This window comes from Pelobates fuscus, chromosome 11 (assembly GCF_036172605.1).
Source record: "Pelobates fuscus isolate aPelFus1 chromosome 11, aPelFus1.pri, whole genome shotgun sequence".
Lineage (NCBI taxonomy): Eukaryota > Metazoa > Chordata > Amphibia > Anura > Pelobatidae > Pelobates > Pelobates fuscus.
In genome coordinates this window covers 29,423,463-29,435,978 of record NC_086327.1, presented here as the reverse complement: position 1 = coordinate 29,435,978, position 12,516 = coordinate 29,423,463, and the positions used below count along the sequence as shown (strand labels likewise).

General features: G+C 38.2%; 1 protein-coding gene across 1 annotated transcript in view; it reads right to left on the bottom strand.

The window, feature by feature from the left end:
- The window catches only part of LOC134577813 (interferon regulatory factor 3-like), a 70,844-nt gene that overhangs the window by 45,425 nt on the left and 12,903 nt on the right, over positions 1-12,516 (bottom strand). Inside the window, exon 5 of the mRNA XM_063436712.1 lies at positions 2,051-2,099. Coding sequence (XP_063292782.1) covers positions 2,051-2,099 — 49 coding nt within the window. The remainder of the gene's footprint in view (positions 1-2,050; positions 2,100-12,516) is intronic.

Sequence of the window (12,516 nt, the reverse complement as noted above, 5' to 3'; positions counted from 1 at the left end):
AACACGAGTAGACAGTCCAAGCCCTGCATAAAGCTCAGACACAATTGAGCCTACAATTTATAGTTCTACAGGAAAACTGTTAAAGTCCAAGGTCTATCTAATGCCACAAATGTGGTTGAACTGCCTCATCTTTTTTAGGAGATTAATCTCCCAACTGTTTTTAACTAAACAAGCAAAAGCTATGTTATTAAATGGATGCTATCGGATCCCCAAACCACTGCTGCAAGGGCGAACAGTGATGTTGTCATTAGATTTCAGAGTGGCCCAGACAAAAAATACCTTTATGACTGGTGTCTGAAATAAGTCACCTTATTGGTTTGAGGGTAGGACACTTTTTTTCCTCTGGATCCATCTAGGGCAGGCATAGGCAACCTTCGGCACTCCAGATGTTTTGGACTTCACCTCCCATGATGCTTTGCCAGCATTATGGGTGCAAGAGCATTATGGTGGATGTAGTTCGCAACATCTGGAGTGCCAAAGGTTGCCTATCCCTGATCTAGGGCAACAATGGAATGGCATAAGAGCTTTTGACCCATAAGATTCCATACCACTGAGGAGGCCCTCATATTCTACTAATCTCCAAGGATACAGGGGCATTAAAATTCCACAAAGTATCAGAGATTGCTATTGTCCTTACCCAGTCTCATTGCACTACAGAATGGGCAGCCTTCCTCCGTGCATCTATCATGGAATGTCACCTGGGATCCAGCTAAGACAACACGGTTTGTCCCGGCTGCACAATGCAGAGACTCTACAGCTATCTCTATTACCTAAACCACCTGCAGGGTGTTACAGCCAACATTACTTTTTTCATTATTTCTAAGTTGTTATATTTGAGTTTTCTGTTCATTACATTAGAGAGTGAGTAACTACTATGCTAATATATGCTGACATATCTGTCTTTAGGATGGTTGCCCTGTGGGTTTATACCCCTCGTATTAGCCCCCCCACTCCCCCCCTACACACACACACACACACACATACTTTCATCTACTTATTTAGCCAACTGTTTAATATTGATAATTTAGTAGGCTTGAGCTTCTCAGGGTCCACAATAGACACATATACCATAGGTACACTTATACGTTTTAAGAGGCATAGTTTCTAAGATCCCGCAAGGATTTCTTCTGTTTATGATTACCTGCTGATGCCATCTTTGTTTTTTCAGTGCTATATATTATACCAAAAAATACCTCGATCCAGAGGCTCTCTTTTCATGTATTTAGTGAATAGAAATCAAATAAATTCTGAAGGATTGACACAGAGTACACAGAGTTGAACTATTGGCAGGTCCGTTTATTTAAGCAAGATAAATGCCACTTTATTTAATTTCCCTGGTTTCTTTGGAACTTTGGAGCAGGTGACTCTATATGTATAAAACCAGTTATTGACTTCCATATCACTGGATTTTGTTTTGTTGTAGTTTAATGCATACCATATAGAGCACCCTTGAGACTGTCTGCAGGCTGCAGCTGAAGTGCTTTAGGGGCTAACTTGCTGTTCCCTTGTCCCAAGTCATGTAAGTGTTGAATTAAAAGTTATCACTTTCAAACCAATAGTGTCTGGTTGAAACACTGCAATTTAGTCAATGAAGGATGAATTTAAGAAAACAGACATTTCAAAATCTTGGTCATAGTAGACAAGTTTCCAACATTTTCCAGCTCTGCCAATTTTCCAGCTCGGCTACTTTGGCCAAGAACGTGAAATTCTAACGTTAATTGAACACAATTCGCTGTTTAGTAAATAACGCCTATAACCTTTCCTATTGGTATAATAATGGATTACTCAAAATATGTCTTGTCGATATGGATGCCCCTACCATTGGCCTTCTTACCAACACTTTCATTTGTAAGGTAGTGCCCCAATATTTTTGTTTTGGACTCAGACCTATGTGAATAGGTCAAGGTGATTAAAATTTAGGTATGTTGGTGTCAGTTTTGCAATTTCTTTCTAGAATTCCCCCTATCTATACATTAAAAATAACGAAATATGTTTATTTCTTTCTAGAATTCCCCCTATCTATCCATTAAAAATAACGAAATATGTTTACCTCCTTGAGAAAGTTCTAGATTCATCGAATTTCCGGGAGGTAGCTGAGCCTAAAACAAAGATTTACCAAAACAAATATAAATTTTAACACCGTACAAAGAGGGTAGTAAGGATAAGTGGATGAGGAGGAAAGTTTATGAGTAATATGGAATACTATTTTTTGCTTTATAGAAGGTGGAGACATTGCAAGCCATCATCACCAGCATGTTTCCTGGATCATGGCAACTTACATTCGCTTAGCCCACAACTTGCAGAGCAGTCACGATCGATGTTTAAGTATGTTGAGCCCTTTCATAATTAATGTTCTGATATGAAGAGGAGTGGATTTAATGATAGGTTGGCTATCTTTCCAAGTAGGGGAAAGTGTGGGATGGAAGAGGGAAGGAAAAAGAAAGAAGAAGGAAAAAAAAGGGGGATGGGAGTGGAGATGTGAGTAGTGGGAAAGGTGGTAGAAGGAGAAGTTGAGAGGAAATGGGGAAGAAAAAAAAAAGGTTGAGAAAGTCAATGTACACTTTGATCACACGTGTGGGGGGGTCAGGAGACTGGGCGAGCCACTTATATTACTCAGAGGAACTCTAACCAAACCCCTAGCAGAGAACTGAACCAAGAAACACATTATCTCCAACTGGGAAATCGTGACTAACTTCCCGCAAGGCATAAAGGGGATGTTGAGCAGAGAGCTGGAAAACAAAAACCGTACATCTCTGCCCACTAGCCTGACAGTCAGCGTCTCCACGCTCTGCATGGAGACGCTGAACTTTTCCCAAACAGATGCATTGATTCAATACATCTCTATGAGGAGAGGCTGATTGGCCATCCCCCCTCCTTGGCTGAGATCATCAGAATTGACGATCTCAGACAATCCAATACTTTCCTATGAGAAAGCATTGTGATTTGCTGAGATCTTCCAATCTGATGATGTCAGACAAGGAGACTGAATGGGTGCGGAGCCAGCATCAGCAGACTGGAATAAAGGTAGGATTTTACTATATTTAGAGGGGTAAGGGACTAGATAGTGATTCTACCACTATAGGGTCAGGAATACATGAATAACCTTACTTTTGAGATATGCGGTTATTAAGACCTGTTGGATAGGTGGGATTTGCGATTAACATACCACCAGGGTTTGAGGCAAGTGCCATTGAGATATATATTCACATTGCTTCTAGAGGGGTGCACTGAGTAAGTACAGCTAGTTCCAAACTAAAAATCTTTATGTGGATCCTTCCCTCTCAACCAGTTATCCATTCTTTCCATATAGATAAGACGAAAATACAATATATGTTCAAGAAACAATAATATATAAATAATATGTCAGGAGTACAGCTGATCTGTGCATACGGTGGTACAGTCTCAATCGTAGACAAGTAGGCAAATGTACAGAAATAATATAAACGTGACATGCTAGGTCAACTGCGGTCAAGCCATCTCATGCTCATAAAATGTGCATGCACCTCCATGGCGACATTATACATGTGTATGGAGTTCATGAGATAGTTGAGAGCAGCAGTTAAGAGAATAAAGGCAGACGCTCAATGGACACCTAAATATAATTACAGTAAGGAGATCCCCAGCAGATTTACAGCTCTTGTAAGACTGGTTGACCCCCAAGTGAGACCAACTGAAACACTGTGCACAAGTGTGCCTTATACTAAATCCAACTTAAATGGTACATCCAGGGAACAGCAATTAGGGGGGAGGGGGGGTGTGTGCATATAAACATTTAGGTAATACACTGGGTCTAAATGTATGGTTTAACAAGCCAAATACCCTTGTTCCTAAATCAGTAAATTACTGAGACCTAATTGCTAGTATTTAACTACAGCCAAGCTATCCTGTGATTGAGAGGAATGCTAGGATCATCATAACTATGGTCCATGGTATCATGACAAATGTACACTGCAGGCAGCGTGTAAGTAATATTTGAGGCAAATACCCTCTAGGAGTGAGATTAGTCCTTTAACTTCAGGTTATGTAAACCTCGTAGCAGGCCCTAGCCGGGTGCCTGTGGCAACCTTCCCCGAGGTCCCCTAACACACAATGCTGAACAGAGGATGAGGCTAGGAACGACTCTTCTGCCCCAGACTCCAAGTCCCAACTTCCCTCCAAAAAGGAGAACTATCAACCACCCCTAGCCGCTTGCCCGTCAAGTTCCACACTCTGACATGTTGGAGTAATGACAGGACTAATGACTATGAGGGCAGACCAAACTCCTAAAAGGTGGCCCCATTTCAGGACCTGTGTAATTCCTTTCACATACACATGGGTGATGGAAACTTTTGCATGTCTCCAAATACAAGGTGCCCTCCCATCCCCAGAGCATGGCATCTAGGCTTCTCCAGTCTCCCAAACTACCTGTCACAGTCTCACCACCCAGCAAAGTGGGAACTGGCCTCCAACATAAAATGCCTGAGTGTGATAAAGGCTCACAGGAACCTGATTTCAGGGCCTTCATTCCTCCGATCTTCTGGGGTCGCAGGGAAGTTGTGTGCCATCCACCTCCTTGACCTCGTTTCTGTTCACATAATGGCAGGGAGATAGGGTGAAGCAGCCAATTCTTTACCGTTAAAGATTTTTTATAGAGTTTGTGTGTAGTGGCGCTTAAAAAGTGTACAGTAGTGGGGGGGGGGCGGGGTTTCCGGCAGAACGGAGAGGACGCGTGTGGCTGATGCAGGCATGTAGACGCTGCATGTAACTATCCACCCGTTTCGGCAAACAAGCCAGCAAAGCTACGAGATGCCCGGTATTTTTTCAAGCCTGGAAAGCTTACAAGCTAGCAGCAGCCAGTCTGAGCTATCGGAGGCTATCTGAGGTGTTGATTGTGTTCAGTGTAACGGAGTCTTACAAGCTGCCTGGACTTCTGTTTGAGTTGCTTGAGTTGCCACAGCCTGACATCCTGCAGCCTGATTACTGAAGGTAACGGAGAGTTATCCCAGAATCACCTTGAGGAGGGTAATGGAGAGGGGAGCAGGAGCAGGAGACTGTTATATAGCAGTGCTTCATTTAAAGCAAAGCTAAGGCTAAGCACCCAAAGTGAGGCAACAATCAAAGCAAGCATTTCGATTTATTTTTATTTATTTTTCTGTCTTTATTTTGGTCTTAAAATGCTTTAATGGGTTACCAAATGATCTTAAGTGGCCCAAAGGTGAAATAGGTGATTCAGAGTGAAACAAAGTATATAAAATGAACTAAAGCGCACAGAGTGAAAATAAACGATACAGTGTGATACAAAGAGAGGCAAAGAGACGCAGAGCGATACAAGTGATACAAACTGATCTAAAGAGATACAAAGTATTTCAGATTGCCTCTAAGCAAACTCAAAGAGTTTTAAAGCAACAGGAAGGATTTAAGAGCGCTAAAGTGCTATATATTCGGCTGTAAGTGCTTTAAACGGTTAATAAGAGATTTTGAACGCTGCAAGGCATTGCAAAGCATTGTAAATTGCTTCAAATTGTTTTAAGATTGTGGGAAAGATTTAAAGTAAATAAGTGATTTAAAAGGTAATCCAAATTGCAACTGAAGCAATGATAAAGTGATATAAAGGAGACAGAGCAATATAAAATTATTTAAAAAAAAAAAAACGCTCTGAGGAGACTGAGGAGAGGAAAGGAGTGAACAGTGAATTAAATCAAGAACAAGAAAAGGAACAAGAAAAGGAGAAGAAAGAGGAAAGAGAGAAGGGAAAGGAAGAGAAAAGGGAAAAAAAAAGTTAAATATATTTTTCCCTCCTTTTTTTTTTTTTTTTTTTTTAGCACCTCAACACTGTATCAACTTATAAAATTGAATACAGTTTTCAGCACTACCTACACGGACACACGATGGCGCCACCGAAAGCACAGAGACAACATGAGTTCTTTAAAACAAATAAGAAAGACAGAGGAAGAACAGAGCGGGGTGCCGGAGGCAGTGCGAGATCTCCCTCATATCACTCTGAAGCAGGCTCTGATACAGATTCTACACAAATATTAGGAGAAAATGCAGAAGATCTCTCCTTGTCAGAAAAAAGATTGGCAGACATGCTCTCCACCCTGAGAACATCATTACAGCTAGATTTCAGAAAAATATCGGAAGAAATACGCAAGGAAGTTCATGAGTTGGGTACAAGGACATCTGCTCTGGAAGAAAAAATGGATGAGATCTGCGAGAACAACAACAAAATGAGGGAAAAACTTATCAAAATGGAAGAGGACTTTCAAAAACTCCAGGGAAAAATGGCGGATATAGAGGATAGGTCTAGACGCAATAATATCCGCGTTAGGGGTGTGCCTGAAACAGTCCAGGGGGCAGATATACCACCTTATTTAGTCGAGTTGTTCAAGGCAATAGTTCCCACTCTCACTACAGAAGATCTGCGGTTTGATAGATCACATAGGGTGCCAAAGCCAAAAATTTTAACTACTGAGGTTCCCAGAGATATCGTGGTGAGGCTACATTATTTCAGTACAAAAGAGATGATCTTATCCACCCAAAGAAGGGCTACAACAATGCCGTCAGCATACGCGCATATTTCACTGTTTGCGGACTTATCTGCTATGACTATAGCAAGAAGAAGAGATTTTCAAAGAGTTACTAAATATTTAAGAGATAACAACGTGAATTATAGATGGGGATTCCCAACTAAATTGCTGATTTGGAGAAACGGAATGATGACAAAGATAGAAGACCCTGAAGAAGGACTACAATTACTACATAAATGGGGTCTAATAGGAACTCCTTCAGAAAAGGTGGACAGTTCACATGTGAGAGAAATGCTACCAGAATGGACGGCAGTACGTAAGGGAAAATAGCTGGTCATATAATGCAAAGAAAAGAAGTGGAGACAGCATATTAATTTATGATTGAACTGAAAAATATATAAAGGATTGAACTTAATTGAGGCAAAACAGTCTTGATGAAAAATGGTATACAATGTAAAATGGTGGCAAGGGAAGGCATTAGATGGTCGGATGATAAAAAGGAAGATAGGAGTTAGAAAGACTCCATTGTATTATACTTAATGATTTACTCTTTCAAAGCTGGGCGGGAGGGAGAGGAGGGGTGTTGAAGAGGAGGGCATATGTGTATTTTTATGTATGTGTATGTGTATGTGTATGTATATGTATATATGTGTGTGAGTATATATTATTTTATTTTTTTTTTGTGCGTTTTTTCTCTTCATCCTCTTCCTCCTTCCCTCTACCTCCTCTGATTCCTCTGACTGCTCAGATTCCTCTGATCCCATCCCAAGAGGAGGAGGAGAGGAGGGGAAGGGAATTTAAAGGAAAGGTAAAATTATATATATATATATATTTTTTGTAATTATGCTACAGTTTTAAAAACCAGGCAGTGGTATATAAATATATAAGCAGGATATGGCTTGGCACCCGCATTTTCATTTTCAATCACCCCCTCAATTTGGTGGCAATACCCTAAGGGGGTTAATTAACCACCGATGTTTTATGTTGCAGGGCAGACCTGCAAGATTAAGACGATTTGTCTAACTTTTTCTTTTTTTTTTAAATATATAGATCTTTGTTGTTTTGTTTCAGGTACCTATGAGCATATGAGACTTTTCTATATCAGTAATTTCTTAATTATGTATGCAAATAAGATTAAAACTAAATTAAAGGATTTCTCATGGCTAAACAGAGTAAATATAAAGATTATAGAGCACTATAGAGTTAGGAATGAGGTTAAATAGTGCTATAATATGGTTCATTACTTTAATATCCTAACATTCAATGTGAATGGCCTTAATACGCCCCATAAAAGGAGATTGTTGTTCCAGCAACTGTATAAATCACAGGCGGCGGTTGCGTGTTTGCAGGAAACACACTTTAGTGCTCAGAGACCCCCAGTTCTTACCTCACCTAGATATCCGCTTAGTTATCATGCATATGCCCAAAATAAAACAAAGGGAGTGAGTACGCTGTTTCATGCAGACTGGCCATTTAAATGTGATAGAGAATATAAAGATAAGGAAGGCAGATTACTTATTTTGGTGGGTTTCTTAGGTGAGGAAAAAGTAACAATAGCAAACATATACACACCAAATAGAAATCAAATAAGCTTTTTACAGAAAGCAATAAAACACATCGAGAAATATAAACAAGGCAAATTATATATGTGCGGTGACTATAATTGCACGTTGGATCCAGAGTTTGATGTTTCAGGAGATGAGACACCAACTACGAGAAAGGCTGCTTTAAGTGCCAGATTAGCAAAATTAATGCTAACTCACAGTCTATATGATACTTGGAGGGCTAAATACCCTCAACTTAGAGACTATACGTTTTATTCAGCGGTATATTTAAAGTACTCAAGGATAGATATGTGTTTGACAGATGCATCTACACTCCAATCTCTAGTAAAGGTAACTATAGATCCAATAACATGGTCAGACCATGGCCCAGTATGTTCCACATTTGATACTACATATCAGGCAAGAGCCAAGGGCCCATGGCGTCTGAATGAAGCATTATTAGATAATAAAATGGGAGAAATAGAGATTAGGAATACAATTAATCAGTTCTTCAAAGAAAACACTAATCATGATACATCTATAGCAGTTACATGGTTAGCTCATAAGGCCACAGTGAGGGGAATACTTATAAAACAAGGCGCAAGGGCAAAACGTAAATTTGAAGAGGAAAAGCAAAAACTCCTTAAATCTATAGGAGAAATAGAGAAACAATATAAACAAACTCTAAATAATTGCCTACAAAATAAACTTTTTAAACTTAAAAAACAATTAGAAAATTTTGAATTGAAGGTAACGGAACGTAATTTGAGAAAATCCAAATTTAAATATTATACACAGGGTAATAAAGCGAGCAAACTATTGGCGTCTCAAATTAAACAGAAGTTAACACAATCAAAAATTCCATACTTGGTAAACCCAAAAGGTGCAAAATTGATAGATCCAAATCAAATTGTTAATGAGTTAGCATTATATTATGAATATTTATATAATTTGAAGGAGGATTCAAATACAACCCAACCCACATTAAATATGATTTCCACTTTTCTAAGAGATGTTGAACTACCCTGTGTGACTCGGGAAGAGGCGGAGATCTTGAACAAACCTTTTACAGAGGAGGAGGTCTGGGAAGCTATAAAAACAACTTCAAAACATAAAGCACCAGGCCCAGACGGGTTTTCTAATTATTATTATTTTAAATTTGCAAAGGAACTGATCCCAAATCTAACAATACTTTTTAACAGCATTTTAGATTCAGGTGAGGTACACCCGGAAATGATGGAAGCTATTATAATAACATTACCAAAACCAGGAAAGCCACCGACCAGCTGTGTAAATCTAAGACCTATATCCCTACTTAATGTAGATATAAAATTGTTTGCAAAAGTAATGGCACTAAGACTGAAACCACTACTGCCCAAATTGATAGGGGCAGAACAAGCAGGCTTTGTGCCAGGTAGACAGGTGGGGGATAATACCCGTAGATTTATAGATGTACTGGAAATAATGAAAAGACAGAAAACTGAGGGATTATTGTTGGCACTTGACGCGGAAAAGGCGTTTGATCGCCTACATTGGCAATACATGGAGAAGGTGCTAGACAAATTTCAACTCCCAAACAAATTTAAACAAGGTATGCTCTCATTATATACAAACCCAACGGCTAGAGTTATCAATTCAGGTTTTGTGTCTCGTAAATTGCGCCTTTCTAATGGAACAAGACAGGGCTGTCCCCTCTCTCCATTGATTTTTATTATGACCCTTGAACCTCTAGTATACAAGATGAATAAACAAGAACAAATAACAGGGCTAAATACTCACATAGGACCTCAAAAAGTGGCTTTATTTGCGGACGATGTCCTGATAATACTAACAAATCCAGACAAAACAATAATGCCGCTGATGGATTTATTGAAGGAATATGGCACAGTGTCGTATTATAAAAATAATATTATTAAAACTCAAGCCTTACCTATTAATATGCAAGAATCAACTATTCGAAAGCTGAAAGATGAATACCCATTCGAATGGAGAAATAAATCTATAAAATATCTTGGTATTCATCTTTCAGTTTCGAAACAGGAAATGATAAAAAATAACCATAGCAAATTACTAAGAGAAGTACAAGATACACTAAAACACTGGGACAAGAGCACCAGATCATGGGTAGGACGGATTAATTCTATTAAAATGTGCATAGTACCACAGATTTTATTTCTTTTTAGATCCATACCAATAATGATCCCCAAATCAATTATAACAAATTTTCAGAAAACAATAAATGCTCATATTTGGAAACGCAAACCCCCAAGAATATCACTGAATACAGTGAGCTGCAAAATGACAGAGGGTGGAATGGGAGTACCGAATATTCAAAAATATTATATAGCTTCCATACTGGCACAAACAGCAGCACTAATAGATACATCTAGTATACCCCTATGGCATATATTAGAACAATCTATTGTCCCACAATATGAGATATTGGATCTCATTTGGACAACACATCGCGCTCATCTTAGAAACTACAATTTCTTATCCACAACACAAATAGCTCTGAGGTTGTGGAGTTACTGGGCCCCTAAACTTCTGGGGAAAGGCAATTATTTTTACTATGGAACTCTGCAAAGCTTAACTTATTATACAAAAGATTTAAATATAACAACATGGAGAAAGAAAGGATTAACAAAAACGCGACATCTAATAGCAGGCTCAGCTATACATCAATTCCCAGATATACAAATTAAATACGATCTTCATAACAGGGAACTCTATACATATCTCAGAGTGAAACATATTTTAATGAAACTTCAAGTGAAGGAGGTGGAAAATTCTAGGGTGAATGACTTTGGAAAGCTATGTTTGGGGAGACGACCCCAAGATAAACCTCTATCAATAAGCTACAGAGGAATATTAAATCTAGCAAAACCAGATAAACTGCCTTTTATGTTAAAGTGGGAGAAGGAGCTAAATAATGAGTGGGAGCCCTTTCAATGGTATAGGGCTATGAGATCAACTAAGGCTGCCACACATAATATACAACACATAGAAGCAACATACAAAATGTGGCTACGGTGGTACATGACACCACAAAAATTGGCGCAAATATACCCAGAGAACGTGGGGACATGTTGGAGATGTGGGGAAATGGAAGGATCTATGACCCATATATTTTGGCAGTGTAAAAAAATTATTGATGTATGGAAACACATTCAACAATTAATTTTTAGAGTTACAAACACATTGATACCCTTGCAACCAGAAATATTCCTACTACACATTATGCCAGAGAGAATATTGCCACAAGAAAAAGTGTTAATTATACATATTTTGTTGGCTACAAAAAATGCTATAGCTAGTTTATGGAAAACAAAACAGGTGCCATCAATAAGTATAATAAGAGAAAAGATCTCTACTACCAAAATCTACGAGGAAATGGCATATAGGCTAAAAGGCAAACAACACATTTATGAAAAAATTTGGGTGAGGTGGAAATGAAATGAGAGTAAATTAAAAGAAAATAAGGGGAAAGAAATAAGCAAAATAGCCTCATTAATACAGACGGCTAATAAAAGTTAGGCGGTACAAAACAAACGAAGGGAGACGAGGGAAAGAGAACGAGAACAGGAAAAAAAAAAAAAAAAACAGATTGATATAGACGTTTAATATGAAACTCCATAAATTAAAAAAAAATTGGAAATACAGACTCATAAAAGAAAGAATTACTATAATTGTACTTTTTTTTTCTTTATCTATATATTTTTGTCTAATGTAAAAAAGAATTCAGTGTAAAGATGTATAAAAAAAAAAGGAAAAAAAAAAGTGTTACTGAAGCTAAAATAAGTTAGAAGAGATTGTAAAATGTATAAAAGTAAAAGATGGTAATAGAATATTTTGTATTGTGAATGGTATCTCTCTATTTCCGTATATTATTTATTTATTTATTTTATTTATTTACGTCTTTTATTTATTTATTTTTATTTATTTATTTATTTATTATTTTTTTTTCACTGATGCACAGTGTTGTTTTTTCTGTAATTTGAAAAAGTAAAATAAAGATTTAAACATGAAAAAAAAAAAAAGTGTACAGTAGTATAAAGCTGCTACCACCTAAAGTGCCGTCCTCTCACAGCTTGGCACTCACAGATACAATATGGAGGAATTACTGAGTATTTATACACGATAAACCCAGTGTAAGGTGGAGCGCTATAAAATAAATAAACTTACCCCCCCTGGGGTTTTTCAGTATAGCCTAAGGGGGGAGAAAGGTACAATAGTGCAGACTATTAAGTGCAATTTGAGTGAAAAAACCAAACAGTGGTTCACTCACATGGGTCTGAGCCTAAATAGGACAGGCTCAGATCTCTCGAGCAGACGTGTCCTTAAGGAGACACGAACCCTTCAGATGCTGATTTTCTAAACTTTCTTTCTGTGGGGTATAAAAAAAAAACCGAGATCTGGTGCAGTATGTTTCGGGTACCAGTGTGTGCAGATAGATAAAATATAAC